Source organism: Lepidochelys kempii, chromosome 7, assembly GCF_965140285.1.
Source record: "Lepidochelys kempii isolate rLepKem1 chromosome 7, rLepKem1.hap1, whole genome shotgun sequence".
Classification (NCBI taxonomy): domain Eukaryota; kingdom Metazoa; phylum Chordata; order Testudines; family Cheloniidae; genus Lepidochelys; species Lepidochelys kempii.
In genome coordinates this window covers 95799257-95825124 of record NC_136386.1, presented here as the reverse complement: position 1 = coordinate 95825124, position 25868 = coordinate 95799257, and the positions used below count along the sequence as shown (strand labels likewise).

Genomic DNA, 25868 nt, shown 5'->3' with positions numbered 1-25868 from the left:
TCGCCACATGCGGAGAGCCACCGGAAGTAAGCACCCCCTTGATCCGGCACCCTATACCCTATCTCGCACCCAGCCCACTGCCCCGAGCCCCCTCTCACACCCAAAATCTCTCCCAGAACCCATGTTTTGCACCTGCTCCTGTGCCCCAGCCCTGCCCCCCTCTGCCCCTGCACCCGAACACCCTACCTCTTAGTTAACTGGCATTTTTTACTTAGTGGCACCCTCCCTTCCCCCAACATGCCAGATAAAACAACTTCTACTGTACCTTCATATTTCTCATCAAAGCTACTCTGATTAAGAAAATGTTTTCTTAAAAACTGGGCTTGTAAACCATTTCTAATATGAAAAGGATACATTTCCAAAAAATTGATACAATTTGAGAATTTCAGAAATAAGTAGAGACAATAAGGATTTTGCACAGACTTATGCATATAAGAATATTGCTAATGGTGCAGTACTAAAGAAGTGGGGATGTTGGATGAAGTTGATATCAACAGCGTAGAGGATTCATAGAACCATAGAATATCAGGGTTGGAAGGGACCTCAGGAGGTCATTTAGTCCAACCCCCTGCTCAAAGCAGGACCTATCCCCAATTAAATCTTCCCAGGCAGGGCTTTGTCAAGCCTGACCTTAAAAACTTCTAAAGAAGGAGATTCCACCACCTCACTAGGTAACGCATTCCAGTGTTTCACCACCCTCCTAGTGAAAAAGTTTTTCCTAATATCCAACCTAAACCTCCCCTCTGCAACTTGAGACCATTACTCCTTGTCCTGTCCTCATCTACCACTGAGAATAGTCTAGAACCATCCTCTCTGGAACCACCTCTCAGGTAGTTGAAAGCAGCTATCAAATCCCCCCTCATTCTTCTCTTCTGTAGACTAAACATCCCCAGTTCCCTCAGCGTCTCCTCATAAGTCATGTGTTCCAGTCCTCTAATCATTTTTGTTGCCCTCCGCTGGACTCTTTCCAATTTTTCCACATCCTTCTTGTAGTGTGGGGCCCAAAACTGGACACAGTACTCCAGGTGAGGCCTCAACAATGTCGAATAGAGGGAACGATCACGTCCCTCGATCTGCTGGCAATGCCCCTACTTATACATCCCAAAACGCCACTGGCCGCCTTGGCAACAAGGGCACACTGTTGACTCATATCCAGCTTCTTGTCCACTGTAACCCATTGGTCCTTTTCTGCAGAACTGCTGCCTAGCCATTCGGTCCCTAGTCTGTAGCGGTGCATTGGATTCTTCCGTCCTAAGTGCAGGACTCTGCACTTGTCCTTTTTGAACCTCATCAGGTTTCCTTTGGCCCAATCCTCCAATTTGTCTAGGTCCCTCTGTATCCTATCCCTACCCTCCAGCGTATCTACCTCTCCTCCCAGTTTAGTGTCATCTGCAAACTTGCTGAGGGTACAATCCACACCATCCTCCAGATCATTTATGAAGATATTGAACAAAATCAGCCACAGGACCGACCCTTGGGGCACTCCACTTGATATCGGCTGCCAACTAGACATGGAGCCATTGATCACTACCTGTTGAGCCCAACAATCTAGCCAGCTTTCTATCCACCTTATAGTCCATTTGTCCAGCCCATACTTCTTTAACTTGCTGGCAAGAATACTATGGGAGACAGTGTCAGAAGCTTTGCTAAAGTCAAGGAACAACACGTCCACTGCTTTCCCTTCATCCACAGAACCAGATTCAATGGTCTGCATTCTCTGAATACAGCCTTCTGAAACTTGCATTGCTGGAAGTCTCTAGTGCTATTTCTGAGAAGCTTAAATAGGCTTTTAAACTTTTTTTAAAATGTCCCACTGCATTCAATGGAACATAAGCATGAGTGTAAACTTAAACACATGCTTAAATTATTTGGGGAATTGGGGCTTTAAGTAAAAAAGTTGCCTCACAGCCATAAATAAGGAAAGCAACACTGCTTACCAAGTAAACTTCATTTTATTGGATTCGGTGCAATTATTTTGCTCAAACAAGAGTATTGAGTATTTTCTGATAATATACATAGTGCTCAGACTTCATAATTTGCACAAGGAGTAGGGAGAATAAAGCCCTTATAGTGGACTCTAGAAGGGCCTTCCTTTTCTTTCCTGTTTCCCCTCTTTCCATAATGACAACATTTAGGCATTGCATACCATCTGGAATAAAAGTAATCTTTGCTTAGGAGTATCTGGATAACAACCACTCAGAAGAAGTAATAGCAATATAGGTAGAAACCAAGATAACCTCATTATGGAACTACAGGATCCTCTATAGCCAGTAAAACTAATACTTCTAAATAACTACAGTACTTATTTCATCCCTGTCTCCAAAACTGAGATCTAGGACACTTGCCAGGGAAGTGTCACTCAAAAGAATACCAATTAAATAAAATTAAGTAACCTGTAACTTGCCTGCATCTTTTCTTTTCTTTCCCCATCCCTCCCACTTCTATTTTTTTCTTATTCTCCCCCTGTGCTTATCTGATTCACTCAGTCACAGATAATTGTGGTATTTCTCTTGTCTGGTATTTACTTTGTTACATCCTTTTCTTTGCTGCTTTTCTCTGAAACAGCATTTCCATTCCTATGATTCTTGTCACCTCTTCATCCATTCTGTTGCCCCCATTGCTTGCGCTCTCTCCTGTGGTAAGCCTTTCCCCTTTGCTACCCTTCTTAAATTCTCTCAACTTTCCTGCTCCAGTCAATGTTCTTTCTTTCCTTCCTCCCTCTCCTTCTCCCTGCAAGTAATGAGAAAGTACAGGATGTCTTTCTGCTCCCCTAGTAACTTTTATGTTTCATATTTACTCTACACATCACTGGAGCCTTAAGGGTGTATGCTATTGCTGAAGCTGAATATGGGGGACTGGGCCATCTTCTTCCTTCCCTTGCCAGCTATTCATTAGCTCCTCGCTGTGGTCAGAACCACTTGATATATGGAGCAGAGGAAGCAGTCAGATGAACAAAAGGAGGAGAGGTAGCATCAGCTTTCTGTGCAGCAACTTTGAGTTCCTTTAGGGGCAGCAGACTGCAAGTATCAGTGAGGAAGGTTTCCTCTCTGCCCTAGCAGCTCCTCTGATGTAGAACAGAGTAGCACGGCCTCAGAGGGAAATGTGGGGAAGTTGGCATCACAGTATTTGTCAACTTGAAAGACACTCTGAGACCAAGCAGCACTCTCACACTGTCTGAGAGTTTCTCCAATTCTGGCAGCTTTATCCCATGACTGAATTTGAAATGTTAACACCTGTGTTAGTTTCAAAGCCTCTCTCCAGGAGGAGGTCATAAGCACAGCTCAAAGACATGTCAGAAGTATCATTGTATGGAGAGAGGAACAAAAATGGTAGCTGTTTGGGACATCAAAAATCCTTCATATCAAATGTTGACCACTTTCAAAATGAGGGTCCTGCAGCTCAGTTAGTGTCTTGTTTTTGCTGTCTGGCGAACTTGGAGAAGTTGGCTCCTTTTTAAATTAGTTTTAGAGAGTGATGTTTTTATGCAGCTGACTCCTCTTAACTAATTAAATAGCTTTCATCAGCTTTTTTCTTTTTTAAAACAAGATCAAGAAACAGAATTGTGGATGAGCTGTGGATGAGTTTTGTATGTGTCAGGCTCAAGAATACTGGTGATGGCAAAATTTGAAAATGAAACTTAACCTGATCAGGTTGGATCACATTGACCTGTAGTGAAGTTAGCTATGCTTTTTTTGCGCAATGTGCTACGTGTGGTGTTTGGTAGAGAGAATCTAACACATGAAAATGCATGTTAAGCGCAAACTACAAAAACATAGCACTTTAAAAAGTTATTGTTGACTGTACATCTTAACAGTTAATACAAAGTTTATACAGTTCACTTTTTAAAGGGATGTTTAAAAGGTATTAGGCCAAAGTATTTACCTACCTTGATGGCTGCCTCATGGTGAAAGTCAGTATACCTGCAGGATTCCAGGTATGAATATAATGTGGCTCCTTCCCCCAAGGCTACTGATCTTTGGTCTGATGAGAATGTTTGTTTTTAGCATGTGTGACTTACATCAAACGGTTGTAACTGCAGGTAGTAAACCTCTGTTATAATCATGAAACTCCAAAGTAAATATTCATAAATTATAACCTAGGAAGTACCAGCCCCTATGAAGAACAGTAAATATTCTCTTGCATTTGTACAATAACATTTCTTTATACTAGGGTGATGGTCAAGTATAAACATCTAGCTTGATAAACAAGCTACAGCTTTTAGTGATACAACATGCCACTGGTGTAAATTAAATTGTCAACAAGTATTAAAAACAAAATAATGTTTTTACTTCAAAATAATTCTGACATTTCTGTTGTCAATGTTGTGTAACTTGTTTCACAGAAGTACAAGAAACTTTGATGAAAACTTTAAGGTAAGACCTATAATGCTAGTGTCAAGATAGATCAGGATTTCTGCTCTTTGTAGGCTAGGCAGTAGAGCCCTGCATGGAACTATTCTTTAATCCCGCTCCTGCTATTATGCCAGCAGGCCTGTGGGACCCACAGGATCCCAGTCGTGCTGCAGGGCTCTACACTAGTCTCATGAAGGGCTCTACTAGGCAGTGTCTCTTTAATTATTTCTGTCATGCTGCAAAGAATCTTTGTATTGTGATAAGCAAGAAGATTTCAAACAGATATACTCCAGATATACTTTTTTCCCCTTCCTGTGAAAGCTAATTTGAATTATGATTTTTTCGGTGTATTTCAGAAGTTTAGAATCCATTCATCTTGTTGTTGTGCAAAGATTTTTCTATGGGGAGTTACCAATGAACACTAGCTGGAATAAAATGCCTAAGCCCAATGCCTTTAAAATGTGTGCATTTAGTTTAAGGTACTTTTTATCAAAACATCAGTAGACACTTTATTTTTAGAAATGTATTGTCTCATAACTTTTTTTCTCTGATTTTATTTTCAGTGGGTCTCTCTGAAACTTCTTTTGTCTCGGTATGGTAAGCCATTGAAAGACTATGAACTCTGGGCATTATGTCATGAATGCTTATTTACTCTACAGACTTACATGGATTATCCAGGTAGTGCCTTTGGGGCCTCTAAATACTCTATATGTATATTCATTTGCATAGATTATTGTTGAATATATATCAGTATTTTTCACTGTATATACCTATTTAAATGTTTCTTCTGCAACTCAAATGAAACCTGAAATTTTAAAATACCATGGTTGACTTCAGTTAAAGAGGATGTGATTTTAAATTTTTAGTATACTTAGAGTTAAGTTTCATGCATTTCATGGGAAGAATATCTCTCTTTTTTACTGAACTTTTGGTATGTCTGAGGAAATGTATAAAGTAAAGAGATTAATTTCCCTGGTGAATCTCTGTGCTGTAACACATGAGGACCTCTAAGTTCCAGCAACCTCCTGGGATTTCATAGTGTTCAGAATCTCCAAAGTACTGTGTGCTGAGGAAATTTTCCCTACCACCACCACCAGATATCCTAGGATCTGACACTGGGGAAATCTTCCCACAGCGGAAACATGAGCATTTAAGGCCCATTTTTACTGCTGTGCCCTTTGGCATAAAGAGGCTGCAGTGGAGGGTGAGGATTTCATGTGTGTCCTGAATATTAGTAGGAATCTTGAACATGTTTGGTCCATCTTACACTAATGATAAACCTGAAGAAGCTCTAATATAAAGAGAGTTTGTTTTTTTGCTTTGCTTTCTGTTTGTTTTAAAAATTTTGCCTAAGAATATTTGTTAAATCAGTAGCCAATGAATATAAACAAATCACTAGTAAAATAAAAGAATTCACAGCATTTTTTAGGATTGCGTTGATTCAGCCATCTTTGTCTTTTTTATAGTATAAAAATATTACAAAGAAAATTAGCTATAAAAGTAGATTTTTGTGCACTTTAAGCTATGCAGCTCTTAAACTTTAGCTATGCTTCTCCTGGTATTTCAGCACCATGGTGCATGCCCCTGGTGTTTGGAAAGACTCCAAATGACTGCATATAATAGGCCAGATTCTAATTTAATATGCCTAGCAAACCTCTGCTACTGCACATATACATTTATCTGGAGCAGCTGAGTTTCAACATACTGATACAATCTGAGATCTGAACTTTGTCTAGCATTTGAAAATTAAAAACTGTTTAAATAAATATTAAAGTTGTGACACAAACCAATAAATGGGAGGGTATGCTTTCTAGCATCATCATTTTTGGGTCTTCTGCCATTCAGTGTGAAACTTTTGAGCCGAATATTATTGTTCAATTTAGAATCATTCGGATAAGGGTGTGTGTGTGTGTGTGTGTGTGTGTGTGTGTATATGACAGGTTTCAGAGTAGCAGCCATGTTAGTATTCGCAAAAAGAAAAGGAGGACTTGTGGCACCTTAAAGACTAACAAATTTATCTGAGCATAAGCTTTCGTGAGCTACAGCTCACTTCATCGGATGCATCCACTCAGTCATCCACTCAGTGGATGCATCCGATGAAGTGAGCTGTAGCTCACGAAAGCTTATGCTCAGATAAATTTGTTAGTCTTTAAGGTGTCACAAGTCCTCCTTTTCTTTTTAGAGTATATATGAACACCTCATTATAGAACTGCTTTAGGTTTCATTTGCTACTTAATGAAAAACTCTTAATCTTACTGATTTTTTTTGAATACCCCCTGCCCAGCACAATCTTAAGAATGATTCATTGTATCCATTCTTGAGTCTTTTTTAAATGTGTATTTTTTAACCTACTTTGTCTTAATTATGGCAGTGAAAGACTGATAAAATGAGGAATGATGACTGTTTAAATGGCAATAGGAATCTGTCTGGCTTGATTAACTGTTCATTTCCAGACTTTAAAAAATAGGTTTCTGTAATTAAATTCATTTTAACCAAAGCTTTTTTTTTCCTTTTCAAATTTGGGAATGGTTTTTAAATACAGGATCTCATTTCAAATTAAGCTTATCCGATATATGCCAGACAGTACATGAAATCATTATGTGAAATCCTATACAGTAAATAGTACTTGCACAGTATACTCCAGTTTGGTACTAGTATGTTGAATGAGGGCGTTGGGTATATTAGATTTCTATACATATTATGTGCCCCCTCCTCAGGTTATCTATTTTGATGTTAACCTGCCTGACTGCCAGAAGTTCAAAAGAGGCTGTTGAGGGAGAAACAGAAGGAAATGAAAAAATAACACAGATAAGAGCTCTTTGATGAAACAATGGATGGGCTTTCAATGGGGATGAAACTACCTGACTTGCTCCTTCCAGGCTAGAATGGTTTACTGTTCCCAAGGGTAAAGCCTGGGATGAAAGACAGTGTATCTAAGGCCATGTCTACACTACCACTTATGTCGCTCAGGAGTGTGAAAAAAACACTCCCTTGAGCAACCTAAGTATTGCACAGCGCTATGTTGGTGGAGAGCGCTCCCACCGACATAGCTACCACCTCTCGTTGGGGTGGTTTAATTATGTCGATGGTCAGCATAGAGCAACTATGCGAGAGATCTTAACCGTGGTGTAGCTGCATCAGTCCAGCTGTGCTGTTCTAAGGTCTCTCGTGTAGACATACCCTAAATCTCGAAGACCCTAGAAAAGGGAGGTGTTTTGGATAGCTAGGGGAGACACCCAGGGTTTCAGTGAAAGCTGACACACACACATGCTGAGAGCAAGCCAGGTTGTTTTCTCCCTGCCAGGAATGGAGTTAGCTGGGCTGAGGGGAACTTACAATGGTCTCTTGTTTTTATTCTTTTCTCTGTATATTTTGTACCTTTGGTGAGAGAATAAATAAAGCTTTGTTTTGAAGATGCTGTTTGTGTCACTGCACACAAGTCACAGGCTTCTGAGGGGAAACTCTTACAGCTGCCAAAACAGAATTGGGGCTGTGTCAACACAGTGGAGAACTAGCGGGGCAGCAGCCCAGAGATCCAATCTGAGTGGTTGGTCTGTGTAGTTCCATCCAAAGTGAGGTGCTGGAAGCCAGACCTATCATCTAAAGTGTGCACTCAAGAGGCACAGTTTGCCGTGTAGCCATGACAGTTACGTAGAAGAAGAATAAACTTTTGTTGGCATGTGCGGGCCCACCTAAATTTGCAGCTTAGTGCTTAACTGACTTAGTCTTGAAGTGCAGTGGAAGAAAGCTGTGCTGCTGATTGAAAGTAAATGCTAGGTCATGCATGTTCACAATTATTAAAATACTTAACTTAGAACTTAACATGTAAATAGCTAATGGCCATGATCCCACAAGCTACTTCACATTTGTAGACCCCCATTGACTGCAGTTGAGACTTGCATGGGGATGGGGTTGCCCACACAGCAGCTTGCAGGATTGGGGCCCAAGTTAATAAAGAGATGTATGTCTGGACCACTGTGACAAAATAAATAGCATATGTATAAAGGACCGTATGTGATTGTGACACTGAAGTATTAGAGTCTCTATTGTAATTCAGACAAGGAAAGAGTGAATTTGCATATGCAGCTGGAAAAGGACATTGCCAACCTGAAAATAGCTTTTCCATATGAAAATGTTGAACCGGTAACCCATAAGGCTATAACTTTAACTGAAATAAATTACAAGAAAAAGTTAGTATGTTTTTTCCCCTGTAGCTTCAATTTGTTTACTTTGACAGCACATTCAGTATAATAGACTACACTGGTTTGTTGGTCAGTTTCACTTCTTGTCTCTTGCATGAGAGTGATGACATCACTTACATACTGCTCTAGGGCAGCTGGTATGGCTCTTCCTGTAGTCCTGCAAGAGGGTGTTCTGCACCAGAGCAGAAGTGAATCTGAAACAAAAGAGACTGCAGGCAGGTGTGTTCATAGGGAGAAAGAGCAATAGTGAACTGAGTTTGTTTGATAGGGACCTTCTTGAGTTTAACCAAAAGACTGTTCTAAACACACATGATTCTGCTGTCTTACTAATATAGTAAAAGTTGTGTTTTCTGGCACTTTATAAACCAGAAAACTCTAGAAACTAGCATTTCGGGGTACCAGATCTGGGCGGTGCTCACCTTGATGGCTCCCCACAAGCAGTGACATGTCCCTGCCACTCCTAGGCAGAGGCGTGGCCAGATGGCTTTGTGTATCGCCTCTGCCCGCAGGCACCGCACCTGCAGCTCCCATAAGCTGTGGTCCCCGGTCAATGGGAGCTGCAGAGCCAGCAGGCAGGGTAGGGCAGTCCGCAGAGCTGCCTGGCTGTCCCTCTGCCTAGAAGCAACAGGGACATGTTGCTGCTTGCAGGGAGCTGCCTGGAACCCCAAAACCCTTCTGGCACCCAACCTCCTGCCCCAAGCCCCCTCCCGCACCCAAACTCCCTCCTAGAGCCCATGCCCTGTGTCAAGGTTCCTCCCCCACTCTGAACTCTAGGGTGGGACCTGCATGAAAACCTCTTAAGCTTACTTTTACCAGCTTAGGTTAAAACTTCCCCAAGGTACAAATTAATTTTACCCTTTGCCCGTGGAATTTCCACTGCCACCACCAAACTTTAACTGGGTTTACTGGGAAACATAGTTTGGACACGTCTTTCCCCCCAAAATCCTCCCAACCCTTGCACCCCACTTTCTGGGGAAGGTTTGGTAAAAATCCTCACCAATTTGCATAGGTGACCACAGACCCAAACCCTTGGATCTGAGAACAATGAAAAGGCATTCAGTTTCTTACAAGAAGACTTTTAATAGAAGTAAAGGAATCACCTCTGTAAAATCAGGATGGTAGATACCTTACAGGGTAATTAGATTCAAAACATAGAGACTCCCTCTAGGCAAAACCTTAAGTTACAATAAAGGTACACAGACAGGAATAGTCATTCTATTCAGCACAGTTCTTTTCTCAGCCATTTAAAGAAATCATAATCTAACACATACCTAGCTAGATTACTTACTAAACGTTCTAAGACTCCATTCCTGTTCTATCCCCAGCAAAAGCAGCATACAGACAGACACAGACCCTTTGTTTCTCTCCCTCCTCCCAGCTTTTGAAAGTATCTTGTCTCCTCATTGGTCTATTTTGGTCAGGTGCCAGCGAGGTTACCTTTAGCTTCTTAACCCTTTACAGGTGAGAGGATTTTTCCTCTGGCCAGGAGGGATTTTAAGGAGGTTTACCCTTCCCTTTATATTTATGACACCCTGCATCCCCTCCCAGCCCCGAACCCCCTTAGTTATTTGGAATTTTTGCCTAACTGGCAACCCCCATTCCCCCAACATGCTGGATAACATGTCTTTTACTGTACTTAAAAACAAAACAAAACAAAACCTTAATGACACACTGTATACAGGATACTCTTGTTATAAAATTGATTTTTTAATTATTTTTTTCAAAAATCAGTATCCCTTTTCATTTTAATGCTTCCTGCCTTTCCCAACGCTGTCCTACGTGTAGGCTCCCCTTCTTGAGTATATTGATAAGGCCATCTTTTCCTCCTTCAGATTCCTTCTCAAATCCACTTTCCAAATAATTAGCTAACTAAGAATGATTGAGGAGCTCAAGTGCATTTAAAACACCCTCTAAATTTATGTATTTCGAACCTGACCCTACACTAGGATCTGGTACTATGGATCCCTGTATGCACATTGAGTCCTTTATTGGGACTTCAATTATTTCCTTTCCTCTTATCCTTTATATGTTGCTTCTGGGTTTTGGCCCAGATCTTATGATTGGATACATGCAGGAAGATCCTTCCACTCTTGCAGAGCCCTCCTGACTTCAGTGAGGCTCCAGGGTTGCCCTGCATGGATCCAATTGAAGGTTCAGGGCCTTAAAATCTAAACTTGTTGGGGCAAGGACAACATCTTGTTGTGTTTCTAAATCACCTAACACAATGAGGTCCTAGTCCTGATGGTGCTCCTGGGCACTGCCTCAGTTGATATAATAAGTAATGGCCCTCCACTCCAGGAAAGCATCCCTCTTCAGGATAGTACCAAGGGATGTGATTTATATCCTATTGAAGACAATGGGACTTAAGCATGTACTTACAATTAAGCACAGTTTAAGTGCTCTCCTGAACTGAAGCCAATAACCTTTAATTTCCTCATTGTACTGTCTTAACCTCCTCTTCATGGATTTCTTGTTAACTAAAGAAGGACTTTTTCACATTTTTCTCAGAACATATTCAAACTTCTCTTTTTTTTTTAGAATTTATGTCATGTAAATTTATTACCCTAATACTTTTTTAATTGGAAAAGAGTTTATTTGATGCTTGTGGACTGAGACAGAACCACATTAATCAGATGGCTTATCATATCAAAGCACATTAAGTCAGTCTGTGTTTAAAGATATCTAATGGAGAGAGAGTTTTACTCATCTGTTTTGCATGGTTGAGTTTTTATAAAATGATCTTACATTCTTAATGTTAAATACAGGAAAATTAGTTTCTTGAGATTTCACCTCAGTTAAAATATTTATACAACTCAAGTATTTTTTTAAACAGAGTAGGGCTGAGGGTCTGGGCCAGCAAATGCTTATGCAAGTGAGAATCTTCTTCAATTAGCTTACTTAGGTAAGTAAAGCTACTTGTGCACAAGTGTTTTCAGGATTGGGCTCGATATCTTAAAATTCCCAGAGGAGTCCTGGATCTGGCTTGCTGCCAAACATGCCTTCAATTCCTTTCCAGATAATGGCCCTTCTAGCTCTGTGTTCAATCTCCTTGACAATATTGCCTCTGCAATTATTGTCAGCAGTCCCAGTTAATTTCACTTTAGAGGGACTTTAGTTGAGCATTTGTTTCATTTAATCTCCACTGTATTGTCACTTCAAGGTTTTTGGGGGAAAAATTCTCGTAGGTTAGTAATTTCATACCTTCATGTTTACCTTGTGAGGAGACTAGGGCAGATCCAGCCAGAGCTGCTGCTTTTGTTCTTGTCTGACATCACTCTTCTGCACTACATGAAAAGAAAAGTTACATACAGTATTGTTATGTTATTACGAAGTTCTTTCTGGTCCTAAAGTCCAACTTTGTCTTGATTTCTTGTTTTTATTCTGCAGTAATAGGACGTCTTTACCTGCAGGTCTGGGTAATTTAATCTTCTTACTTTTTATTAGCCAGTTTGTGTCTCAACTTTAGTTTTTATTTAACTATATCACGCACAAACTTAATCTGTTACATCATTCATGAGACTGTTAATATTAAATATTTTTCAAACAAATTCAGTCATAATTATCCGTGTTAGAATTCATTCTGCAAAGGATGCACTTTGGTATGGCTATGATTCTCTTGTGACCTATTTTGCAGTGTTTTTATGTTTGGACTGTGTGCTGATTGACTGCCATGGAAATGTTCTCTTTGCTGCTCCAAAAGATGAAGGTAAAATAGTAATAAAACCATTTTTTCCTTCTTGTTATGAAAGAGAGGAAAGCAAATATGTGACCTCTTTGGTTTTGTTTTCTCTTCTCTTTTTTTAGGATGTTATGATACATTTTATCTGGCTCCTGAAATTGAAGAAGTGGATTTTGTTACTGAAAAGGTAATGTCATATGATTTGAAGCACGTATGTGAGTCTCTTACATGTGAGTAAATAGAAAAGTAGGACTTGTGACACCTTAGAGACTAACAAATTTATTTAAACATAAGCTTTCGTGAGCTACAGCTCACTTCATTGGATGCATCTGATGAAGTGAGCTGTAGCTCACGAAAGCTTATGCTCAAATAAATTTGTTAGTATTTCCCAAGCATTGAAGTGTGAACCCCAAAAACCAATTTTCAAATGCACTTCCACAAAGCTTGATTTCTTTTAATCCACTTACAATGGAAATGGCACTGGAGGCTACAGCTTTCTATATTATTCGTTTGATGCAGAAAGAAGCACTTCAAAGCTTGGGCTTCAGCCTAGAGTCTCTATGTGAGTACTCTACTGGCAGAACTGTGCTGGTATAATTATACTGCTATCGGTATACTCGTAGAACTCCGCATGTGGACATTTACTCCAAAATAAGTGTCCAGGTGTGGAGTTATATCAGTACAATGAGAGTAGTATAATTATACCAGCATAGTTCTGCTGATAAATTTCTCCATGTAAAGAAGTCCTAAGGAACTCTCAACCCAAAGATGATGATAGTAATGAAGAGCACTATGAGTGCTACTTATTATCTTCATAACAGTTGCAAACAAGTAAGTACTGTATTTTCCGTGAGACTGGTCACCATCTTGTGTCCTTCCTCCACAATCATAGGTTCATCCAATGTTGAGCACAAGATATGGCTTGGTGTGTAGCTCTGGCGAGATCTTTAATGGTGTGTGGCTACACCCCCATGTTCATCCTTATAAAATGATTGTGTGGTATCCAATGCAAAGAATCTGTTGGACTCTTTAGTGAGTCACCCCCTTTCCTTTGGCAAGTTTGGGATTGCAATGAGTTATTGCTCACCTGACTCTGAAGTGGGGGGTTGGGGAGCCAAGAGGGAAAAAAGAACATGATAAAAGGGAGAGACATTTGCCATGCTCTCTCTCTCTTACACCCACATCTACAGACACCACCACCCCAAGCATCTGAAGTACTGATCAAAGGGGAGAGCCTGGCTGAAGAGCAGCCAGCCAGCCTGCGGTGAGAAGCATCTAAGTTTGTAAGGGCATTGAAAGTGTTAAGATCAGCTTAGAATGTGTTTTGCTTTTATTTAATTTGACCAAATCAGGCTTCTTATGCTTTGACTTATAATCACTTAAAATCTATCTTTTATAGTTAATAAATTTGTTTGTTCACTCTCCCTGAAGCAGTGTGTTTGGTTTGAAGTGTGTCAGAGACTCCTTGGGATAACAAGCCTGGTACATATCAATTTCTTTGTTAAATTGATGAACTCATATAAGCTTGCTGCATCCAGCAGGTATAACTGGACGCTGCAAAATGGCAATTGGTTCTTGTTGTGATAAACTGAGAACCTGGACAGCACCAATATTAATGTAGCTTCTATCTGGGCCAGATCCTTGGCCTGGGCAGCAATGCGTGGGTTGTTGGCATAGATAAAACTTCTTGTGCTGTGATGGATTGGTTGATCGTTCATGTAGATGTTGAAAAGTATTGGAGAGAGTATGCTCCCTTGGGATATGGCATTTTTTTGTTGCCACCATTGGCTCCGCTTCCCACATAGTTCAACATACAATCTGTACTAAAGACAACATTTTTATCAGTCATAATGGGGTGGTAATCTTTCTTCATGCTGTATATTTTAGTGAGGAGCCTACAGTGATTCACTGTGTCATATGCTGCTGATAGGTCGACAACAGTGGTGTTGGAACTATTTTTATAGTGGGGGTGCTGAAAGTCATTGAACAAAACTGCAAACCTGTATATCACGGAAACCACTTCAAGTTAGTGGGTGCTACCACACTCCCAGCATGCCTAGTTCCAATACGGCTCTGTTACCATACCATTTTCAAAGCCGTCTTTAATATTTTTGAGCGATGTTCAGCACTTGATTGGTGCATGACTTGCCTGGGTGGAATTTGGTTCACTCTGGAATTAGGTGCTTTTCAACAAGTCGTGGTAGATGGTTTACAATTAGATGCTCATATGGTTTGTAGAAATGACATTATAGTGAAGTTCTTCAACTCCATTGCATACTTTCAGAGATGCCACAACACGTGCTTGTCAACAGATCTTGGGGACTTAATATGAAGCTGAGTATGTGCTAAACAACTTGATTAACTAGTTCTTTGTTAGGTTTCAGAGTAACAGCCGTGTTAGTCTGTATTTGCAAAAAGAAAAGGAGTACTTGTGGCACCTTAGAGACTAACCAATTTATTTGAGCATAAGCTTTCGTAAGCTACAGCTCACTTCATCGGATGCATACTGTGGAAACTGCAGAAGACATTATATACACAGAGACCATGAAACAATACCTCCTCCCACCCCACTCTTCTGCTGGTAATAACTTATCTAAAGTGATCACTCTCCTTACAATGTGTATGATAATCAAGTTGGGCCATTTCCAGCACAAATCCAGGTTTTCTCACCCCCCGCCCCCCCCCCCCACACAAACTCACTCTCCTGCTGGTAATAGCCCATCCAAAGTGACCACTCTCCCTACAATGTGCATGATAATCAAGGTGGGCCATTTCCAGCACAAATCCAGGTTTTCTCACCCCCTCCCCTCCACAAACTTACTCTACTGCTGGTAATAGCTCATCCAAACTGACCACTCTCCTTACAATGTGTATGATAATCAAGGTGGGCCATTTCCAGCATAAATCCAAGTTTAACCAGAACATCGGGCGGGGGGGAGGAAAAAACAAGGGGAAATAGGCTACCTTGCATAATGACTTAGCCACTCCCAGTCTCTATTTAAGCCTAAATTAATAGTATCCAATTTGCAAATGAATTCCAATTCAGCAGTTTCTCGCTGGAGTCTGGATTTGAAGTTTTTTTGTTTTAAGATAGCGACTTTCATGTCTGTAATTGCGTGACCAGAGAGATTGAAGTGTTCTCCGACTGGTTTGTGAATGTTATAATTCTTTCTAAACTACTACATGCTACAAGGGGCCACAGCAATGGTTCCCTCAACCCACCCAGCAATATTGTTAACCTATCCAACTATACTCTCAGCCCAGCAGAAGAAGCTGTCCTATCTTGGGGCCTCTCCTTCTGCCCCTCCACCCCCACGAACATGATACAGTTCTGTGGTGACCTAGAATCCTATTTTCGACGTCTCTGACTCAAGGAATATTTCCAAAATACCTCTGAACAACATACTAATCCACAGAGGCCTCCCTACCAACATTACAAAAAGAAGGATTCTAGGTGGACTCCTCCTGAAGGTCGAAACAGCAGACTGGACTTCTACATAGAGTGCTTCTGCCGACGTGCACGGGCTGAAATTGTGGAAAAGCAACATCACTTGCCCCATAACCTCAGCCGTGCAGAACACAATGCCATCCACAGCCTCAGAAACAACTCTGACATCATAATCAAAAAGGCTGACAAAGAAGGTGCTGTTGTCATCATGAATAGGTTGGAATGTGAACAAGAGGTTGCTCGGCAGCTCTCCAACACCACTTTCATTACCCTATGATCCCACTGAGAGTTACCAAAAGCAACTACAGCATTTGCTCAAGAAACTTCCTGAAAAAGTACAAGATCAAATCTGCACAGACACAGCCCTGGAACCCCGACCTGGGATATTCTATCTACTACCTAAGATCCATAAACCTGGAAATCCTGGGCGCCCCATCATCTCAGGCATTGGCACCCTGACAGCAGGATTGTCTGGCTATGTAGACTCCCTCTTCAGGCCCTACGCTACCAGCACTCCCAGCTACCTTCGAGACACCACTGACTTCCTGAGGAAACTACAATCCATCGGTGATCTTCCTGATAACACCATCCTGGCCACTATGGATGTAGAAGCCCTCTACACCAACATTCCACACAAAGACGGACTACAAGCCGTCAAGAACACTATCCCCGATAATGTCACGGCTAACCTGGTGGCTGAACTTTGTGACTTTGTCCTTACCCATAACTATTTTACATTTGGGGACAATGTATACCTTCAGATCAGCGGCACTGCTTTGGGTACCTGCATGGCCCCACAGTATGCCAACATTTTTATGGCTGATTTAGAACAACGCTTCCTCAGCTCTCGTCCCCTAACGCCCCTACTCTACTTGCGCTATATTGATGACATCTTCATCATCTGGACTCATGGAAAAGAAGCCCTTGAGGAATTCCACCATGATTTCAACAATTTCCATCCCACCATCAACCTCAGCCTGGTCCAGTCCACACAAGAGATCCACTTCCTGGACGCTATAGTGCTAATAAACAATGGTCACATAAACACCACCCTATACCGGAAACCTACTGACAGATATTCCTACCTACATGCCTCCAGCTTTCACCCTGACCACACCACACGATCCATTGTCTACAGCCAAGCTCTGCGATACAACCGCATTTGCTCCAACCCCTCAGACAGAGACAAACACCTACAAGATCTCTATCAAGCATTCTTACAACTACAATACCCACCTGCGGAAGTGAAGAAACAGATTGATAGAGCCAGAAGAGTTCCCAGAAGTCTCCTACTACAGGACAGGCCTAACAAAGAAAACAACAGAATGCCACTAGCCGTCACCTTCAGCCCCCAACTAAAACCCCTCCAACGCATTATTAAGGATTTACAACCTATCCTGAAGGATGACCCAACACTCTCACAAATCTTGGGAAACAGGCCAGTCCTTGCCTACAGACAGCCCCCCAACCTGAAGCAAATACTCACCAACAACCACATACCACACAACAGAACCACTAACCCAGGAACCTATCCTTGCAACAAAACCCGTTGCCAACTGTGCCCACATATCTATTCAGGGGACACCATCACAGGGCCTAATAACATCAGCCACACTATCAGAGGCTCATTCACCTGCACATCCACCAATGTGATATATGCCATCATGTGCCAGCAATGCCCCTCTGCCATGTACATTGGTCAAACTGGACAGTCTCTACGTAAAAGAATAAATGGACACAAATCAGATGTCAAGAATTATAACATTCATAAACCAGTCGGAGAACACTTCAATCTCTCTGGTCACGCAATTACAGACATGAAGGTCGCTATCTTAAAACAAAAAAACTTCAAATCCAGACTCCAGCGAGAAACTGCTGAATTGGAATTCATTTGCAAATTGGATACTATTAATTTAGGCTTAAATAGAGACTGGGAGTGGCTAAGTCATTATGCAAGGTAGCCTATTTCCCCTTGTTTTTTCCTCCCTCCTCCCCCCCCACCCCCCGACGTTCTGGTTAAACTTGGATTTATGCTGGAAATGGCCCACCTTGATTATCATACACATTGTAAGGAGAGTGGTCAGTTTGGATGAGCTATTACCAGCAGGAGAATGAGTTTGTGGAGGGGGGGGTGAGAAAACCTGGATTTGTGCTGGAAATGGCCCACCTTGATTATCATACACATTGTAAAGAGAGTGGTCACTTTGGATGGGCTATTACCAGCAGGAGAGTAAGTTTGTGGGGGTGGGGGGTGGAAGGTGTGAAAACCTAGATTTGTGCTGGAAATGGCCCAACTTGATTATCATACACATTGTAAGGAGAGTGATCACTTTAGATAAGCTATTACCAGCAGGAGAGTGGGGTGGGAGGAGGTATTGTTTCATGGTCTCTGTGTATATAATGTCTTCTGCAGTTTCCACAGTATGCATCCGATGAAGTGAGCTGTAGCTCACGAAAGCTTATGCTCAAATAAATTGGTTAGTCTCTAAGGTGCCACAAGTACTCCTTTTCTTTTTAGTTCTTTGTTGCTGGTCTGAAGTGTTTGATTTGTTCAGTACAGATGTCACCTAGATTGGTGGCTTTGCCATTCTTGAGGGCATTAATTCTGGAGGTTAATTCAGTCATGTGCCCTAAAATTATAATTTTATTATCACCTTGTTGTCTTGCCACTCAAACCACATCTTGGGTTGTTTGTTTGGTGACCTGCCATTCTCTAGGAGTTGATGTGTGACCTGGTCTGCAATAACATTGTAGTGCTGCTCTGCTTCCTTCGATCATTAGTTATTCATACTTTCTTGCTGCTTTGGGTCATGTTCACACTGTCTTTGAGATTCTGCCATGACTTCTGCTTTTCCTCTTTTAGTACAGAGACCAGTTCTTTGGTGGCTGTGATGGTATCCTCAGCAAATAAGTCCGCTTCAAACTTCTGTTTGTATTTTGCATACCAATCCAATAACTCAGATGGTAATCCTGGCATATAATTTGTATTGCAGTCTTGGTGAATATGCGACAGTGTGCACCACTGTGACAAACTGCTAATAATTTTCTGGTATTGGTTCTATCTTTCTTACAGTGGCATTGATGTTGTTGGTGAAGCCCTTCCATTTAGCTTTCTTAAAGTTAAAGCTATGCTGGAATGGTACTGAGTTAGGTTGTTATAGCTGCATTGACCTGGATAGCTATAGGCTGGTGATACGAATGTGGAACCAGACCCACATTAAGTTTGTTACACGAGCCAGCTATGTTGTTGCATGACAAATACCAGATCAGGGAGGTAGCCCCTTTTCTATCAGCTACTGTTGAAAGAACTGGAAGGCTTGGGGTCATGAATTAAGTTCAAGTTGAGTGCATCTGCCCACAGTTCAATTAATTTACTATTGTTATCAGTTATACTATAGCCCTGTTTGATCTCTGTGACTGTTAATCCCTGATGATCACCCATGTTTTGTCATGTTTGAGGTTACATGAGCTAGCAACTGTGAATTGTTTGCATGGCAGCTTGTAACCAGACATAATGGAAATGCCACCAATGTCTACAGTCAGGACTTCAATGTCATTGGTGAGATAGGTAAATAAGTAGCACTGTGGTATTCCTCTGTGAGGTAAGTAAGCAAATGGGGTTAGGTGTAAGAAACAGACACATAAAAAGTCAGTGGCAAGAAACTCAAGTGTGCATAGGTCATTCCCAGTCCCAGGCACTTATCAGATTATGACCTATTGTTTTAAAGTGCAGGTCTGCTGTGAAAAGTGGTGGTAAAAATAGTTCAGTGGATTTGTTTTATTGTTTTCAATAACATCTGTAATCCGTGAGCTCAGATAACAAGTAAGATGTGCATTTCTGATTGTAATACTGCACACTCTTACCTGGCTCTGAGAATCAAAATTAGTTCCTTCCATATTATGCATCAACAGTAATAAAAGGTGATGCAGTTCAAATTATGCTTTCACTGACACCTATGCAAACCCATTGCCTTCAATCTGAGGTGCAAGATGGCATAGAATCTGCAGTTCATACTGTTTTGTCTCTACCGTTCTAACAGACAGCTGCAGCGGCACAGGAGCCATCAAACAGAGCTGTAAACAGGGGAGTTTGAGTGGGAGTTCTGCTGGAGGAGAAGGTAGGCTGGTAGGGGCAGTGTGCTGGGAGAGAAGCTGAGCCCTGAATAGAGGGTGGGGCTTCTCTGAGTAGGGGTCCTATAAAGGTAGCTAGCCAGCCAGTCAAAAGCGGCATAGACAGCTGCAGCCTGCACAGAAGCCAGCAAACAGAGCTGTAAACAGGGGACCTTGAGGGGAAGATTAAGAGAGCCAGGCAGAGGAACAGACAGGCTAGTGAAGGGAGTGTGTGGTGTTCTGGCAATCTTGTGGTGCTCGTTGTGGGTTTGTTTTTCTGTGGGTGGTGGTGTTTTGGTTTGGTTTGTGTTTGCCAGACTAACAGGACTCAGGTGAGAAGGCTATGACAGATATAGAGGCAGCAGCGGTAGTGACCCAAGTAGTGGAAGACACAATGAAGATGACTGGATGTAGAAGCTGCGGCATGGACATGATCCTGGAGGGGGTACCTGAAAAGAGTTTCGTCTGCATGAAGTGCCTCCTGATAGAGCTGATGGAAGAAAAGATCCGAGGATTGGAGATGCAGGTGGAAACTCTGGTTGAGTTTAGAAGGGGATTCAAGCGGATGATGGAGCAAAGAAATAAGGAGGCTGAAGGGAAAAGCTCAGACTTGCAGATGGAAGCAGGACCAAAGAACTCCAAGAGGAGACTGCTGGGTGAGGAAAGTGTATAGTGGAAGCATATGACTAAGAGAACCTGGCAGAGGAAAAGACGATCTAGTGAAGGAGAAATAGAGCTCAGGAACAGGATTCTGGAGTTGGAAAATGAAGAAGGGGCACAGCAGGTGGTCACTGAAGGTGAGAGGGCAAGGAAGAAGAGAAGAGCAGCTCATTCTGTAGGAAGAGGGGAAGAGTCAATGGAGATGATAACACCAAATATGAGCCCCAGGAGGATTCGGGATGGGTTGCAGAGAATTGCAAGGGACAATAGGAATTGAGAGGACTTGCAGCCAGAGGTAACAGAGAATAGACTGAGAGAATCGCACCGTCACCAGGAAAAGGCAAGTCTACGTGACTGGGGACTCCTTACTGAGAAGGATAGACAGGCCTGTAACCAGCGCTGATCCAGAGAATGGAAGGGTGTGCTGTCTGCCAGGTGCTTATATATGGGATATGGACCTGAGGCTGAAGAGGATCCTAACAGGAGCGGGAAAGTATCCACTGATTGTCCTTGATGTGCGAACAAATGATATGGCTAGATTCTTGCTGGAACGTATCAAGGGAGACTATGCGAGACTGGGGAAAACGCTTAAGGAAATCGAGGCTCAGGTGATCTTCAGTGGGATTCTGCCTCTTCCTAGTGAAGGGCAATAAAAGTGTGATAAGATTATGATGATCAACAGATGGCTCAGGCATTGGTGCTATAAGGAGGGCTTTGGGATATATTTGGGAAGCATTCATGGACAGAGGACTTGTTCTCGCGGGATGGACTTCACCTGAGTAGGGAGGGAAATAGACTTCTAGGATGGAGGCTGGCACAACTGATTAAGAGAGCTTTAAACTAGGAATTTGGGGGAGATGGTTGGGAGATGTCCAGGTAATCTCCATACTGGATTTTAACATTGAGAGGAAAGAAAACTAAGTAAGAGAGGATACAGCCGTGGGTAGGAGAATGGACATAAGGAGGAAGGGTAGTGTAGATACCAGTCTAATAGGTGATAATGGCAGTAGAATGTCTGTGCCTAATTGGGTGAAGAAGGTGCGTGAGGCCAAACAGTAAAAATTAAGATGTTTGTACACCAATGCGAGGAGCCTCAGTAACAAAATGGAGGAGCTAGAGTTACTGGTGCAGGAAGTGAAACCAGATATTATAAGGATAACAGAAACATGGTGGAATAGTAGTCATGACTGGAGCACGGGTATTGAAGGGTATGTGCTGTTTAGGAATGACAGAAATTAAGGCAAAGGTGTTGGAGTAGCATTTTATATCAATGATGAGGTAGACTGTAAAGAAATAAGAAGTGATGGAATGGATAAGACAGAGTCTGTCTGGGCAAAAATCACATTGGGGAAGAAAGCTCCTAGAGCATCCTGTGGGACAGTGCTTGGGGTGTGCTATGGACCTCCGGGATCCGATTTGGATATGAATAGAGACCTCTTTAATGTTTTTAATGAAGTAAATACTAATGGGAATTGTGTGATCATGGTAGACTTTAACTTCCCAGATATAGACTGGAGAACAAGTGCTAGTAATTTTTGAGTTTTTGTTATAAACTGGTGACATATCACTTGGAAGTAACAAAGGAGGAGAAGGACCTGGGAGAATTGGTTGATCACAGGATGACTATGAGCCGCCAATGTGATATGGCTGTGAAAAAAGCTAATGCGGCCTTGGGATGTATCAGGGGAGGTATTTCCAGTAGAGATAAGGAGGTGTTAGTACCGTTATACAAGGCACTAGTGAGACCTACCTGGAATACTGTGTGCAGTTCTGGTCTCCCATGTTTAAGAAGGATGAATTCAAACTGGAACAGGTACAGAGAAGGGCTACTAGGATGATCAAAGGAATGGAAAACCTGTCTTATGAAAGGAGACTCAAAGAGCATGGCTTGTTTAGCGTAACCAAAAGAAGGCTGAGGGGAGATATGATTGCTCTCTATAAATATATCAGAGGGATAAATATCAGAGAGGGAGAGGAATTTTTTAAGCTCAGTACCAATGTGGACACAAGAACAAATGGATATAAACTGGCCATCAGAAAGTTTAGACTTGAAATTAGACCAAGGTTTCCAACCATCAGAGGAATGAAGTTCTGGAGTAGCCTTCCAAGGGGAGCAGTGGAGGTAAGACATATCTAGCTTCAAGACTAAACTTGATAAATTTATGGATGGTATGATGGGATAGCCTAATTTTGGCAATTAATTGATCTTTGACTATTAGCAGTAAATAAGCCCAATGGCCTGCGATGGGACACTAGATAGGGTGGGATCTGAGTTACTACGGAGAATTCTTTCCTGGGTGTCTGGCTGGTGAGTCTTGCCCACATGCTCAGGGTTTAGCTAATCGCCATATTTGGGGTCAGGAAGGAATTTTCCTCCAGGGCAGATTGGAAGAGGCCCTGGAGGTTTTTCACCCTCCCTCTGCAGCGTGGGGCATGGGTCACTTGCTGGTGGATTCTCTACACCTTGAAGTCTTTAAACCACGAGTTGAGGACTTCAGTAGCTCAGACATGGGCAGGGGTTTGTTACAGGAGCGTGTGGGAGAGATCCTGTGGCCTGCGTTGTGTAGGGGGTCAGACTAGATGAACATAATGGTCCCTTCTGACCTTAAAGTCTATGAGAAGTAAAATATATAATTTTATCATTAGTCAGGATATATGACTGATACCCAGCAAATCTGTTTGTGTGTATAAGAAAATGCTATGTTTACACTGGCACTTTTCAGAACAGACTCGCACTCTGAGGATGAAAAATTGATGCCTTGCAATCTAAAGGAAAAACTGGTTTTCAATTCTACTTCAACCCAATTTTGACTTGCTGTGGATTTGGCTGTGAATAGAAAAGCTTTTTTTGTGTGTCTGTCACTGGTTCCTCTTAAATTCATCGATTCATAGACACTAAGGTCAGAAGGGACCATTATGATCATCTAGTCTGACCTCCTGCACAACGCAGGCCACAGAATCTCACCCACCCACTCCTGTGAAAAACCTCTCACCTATGTCTGAGCTATTGATGTCCTCAAATCGTGGTTTAAAGACTTCAAGGAACAGAGAATCCTCCAGCAAGTGACCCGTGCCCCATTCTACAGAGGAAGGTGAAAAACCTCCAGGGCCTCTTTCAATCTGCCCTGGAGGAAAATTCCTTCCTGACCCCAAATATGGCGATCAGCTAAACCCTGAGCATATGGGCAAGATTCACCAGCCAGATATCCAGGAAAGAATTTTCTGTAGTAACTCAGATCCCACCCCATCTAACATCCCATCACAGGCCATTAGGCCTATTTACCTTGAATATTTAAAGATCAATTAATTACCAAAATCATGTTATCCCATCTCCTCCATAAACTTATTGAGTTTAATCTTAAAGCCAGATAGATCTTTTGCCCCCACTGCTTCCCTTGGAAGGCTATTCCAAAACTTCACTCCTCTGATGGTTAGAAACCTTTGTCTAATTTCAATTCCCAATGACCAGTTTATATCCATTTGTTCTTGTGCCCACACTGGTACTGAGCTTAAATAGTTCCTCTCCCTCTCCGGTATTTATCCCTCTGATATATTTATAGAGAGCAATCATATCTCCCCTCAACCTTCTTTTAGTTAAGCTGAACAAGCCAAGCTCCTTGAGTCTCCTTTCATAAGTTTTCCATTCCTTGGATCATCCTAGTAGCCCTTCTCTGTACCTCTTCCAGTTTGAGTAGCATTCGCCCAAGACACAGACTTCTTCACAGGCCTCAGAGCTGATACTATGGTTTGAACTGAACAGGAAAATGAAAGTTTTAGCATAAACTGGAAATTTTAAGCATCCTGAGGCCTGCAATCTTTTTATTGGTTTTTAGATTGTTTGAAATTAACTATGTCATATGTATAAAAGTTTTAAAAATTGGAGAGAGACTAGCATGTCTAACAAACTCCAGATTGTGGTGGTGTTTTCTCAGTATTCACACAGCTATTTCACTGATAGAAATTTAGGGCTCATTATCATTTCCCACCTTGTTTGATGATCACAGAATCAGGGCCATCCTTAGGCATACGCAGCTGCCTGGGGCACCAAACTGCCCCAAATTTAATGGTGCCCTGGGCAACCCCGCATGCTGCAAACGCAGCAGCACCAGCCCCAGTGACCAGCCCTATCCCTCGGCCGCGCCCCCACCCCCATGGGCTGCACCCACTGCAAGAGGCAGGGCCGTCCCTAAGGGGGTATGGGGCCCCGGACAACTCCCTCTGCCCCACCTCTTACCCTTCCCCGCTGCTCTGCCCACCCTCAGTCCACCTCTTCCCCCAGCGACCCCGCACTCACCGGCAGCGGCAGGAAGTGGAGCAACCCGGCCCCAGCCAGCTCCCAGCCGCGGTGCTCTGCTTCCCGCCACGGGTGAGTGCGAGGACTGACCCTTTCCCCAATCTCCCCGCACTTAAAGGGTCAGTCCTCGCACTCACCGGTGGCGGGAAGCGGAGCACCGCGGCTCGGAGCTGGCGGAGTGGAGCGGGCTGGGGCCCCTCCCCCTCCCACAAGTGACACAGCTGGGGCCGGGGCAAGGGAAGCGGAGCGGGCTGCTCCCGGCCCCCCCGCTAATCCCCCGGGCCACTCTGGGTCTGTGGGGCCCCCAAAAGTGCCCCCCCAGCTCCTGCCTCCCAGACCTGGGGGGAGGCCTGGGGCCCCACACAGGCCCCCCATGGGGGGGCTGCGTAGTGCACTCAAATGGCTAGGGACAGCCCTGCACAGAATACCTCTTTTTAGGAACATGGAAAACGCAACTCCTGCAATCTCAAATGCAGACTGGCTTTGTTTGAACTAGTGGGGGGGGGGAAAGGATAATGACTCCTTTATAGGTCCTCCTTTTCCTCAGGTGCTGGAGGCAAAGGGTACAGCCAGGGGTGAGGGAGGCATCACCTGAGCAGGAGGGAGAACCAGTGGGTCCTGTGCATGCATGAGAGGGAATATAAACTCTGTCCCTCCACCCTGAGCCCTCTTTCATGAGTGATATGGAGGATGTCTATCAGCTTTGGTATGTGTATGTAACATAACAGATGTTTATCACCTTGATATCTGTGTATCTGTGTGCCTAGCCTTATTGTAAGTGTCGCTTCTTGACATTTTCCCTTGAGGATACTGATTTTCCCCCATTCAGTACATTTCCTTATTTCAGCAGCTAGCTTAAAAAAAAAAAGGACAATGCTTTCTTCATCCATGAATCCTTGGCATAACTGTGTATTTTTAAATAATCTAGACTACTTTTGTAACTTGCTTCTTTTTTTAGACTATTTCCAGTATTTCCAAAAACTTCTGCTCTAAAGAGAAGGCTTGTTGTTTTCCTTTAGATCCAATATCCCTGAATCTTAAGGATGTTGATTTTTCTCTGTACTTTTAGTTAAGTCATCCTGGAAGCAGATAAACTCTTATTAGAACAGTTCAGGACAAAATG

At 42.6% G+C, this 25868-nt stretch overlaps 1 protein-coding gene across 1 annotated transcript in view; it reads left to right on the top strand.

Annotated features, from left to right (window-relative positions):
• KNDC1 (kinase non-catalytic C-lobe domain containing 1) overlaps positions 1–25868 on the top strand; it is a 128718-nt gene that overhangs the window by 45829 nt on the left and 57021 nt on the right. The window contains exons 7-9 of the mRNA XM_073353950.2: positions 4916–5030; positions 12189–12260; positions 12359–12420. Of these exons, the coding sequence (XP_073210051.2) occupies positions 4916–5030; positions 12189–12260; positions 12359–12420 (249 nt within the window). The remainder of the gene's footprint in view (positions 1–4915; positions 5031–12188; positions 12261–12358; positions 12421–25868) is intronic.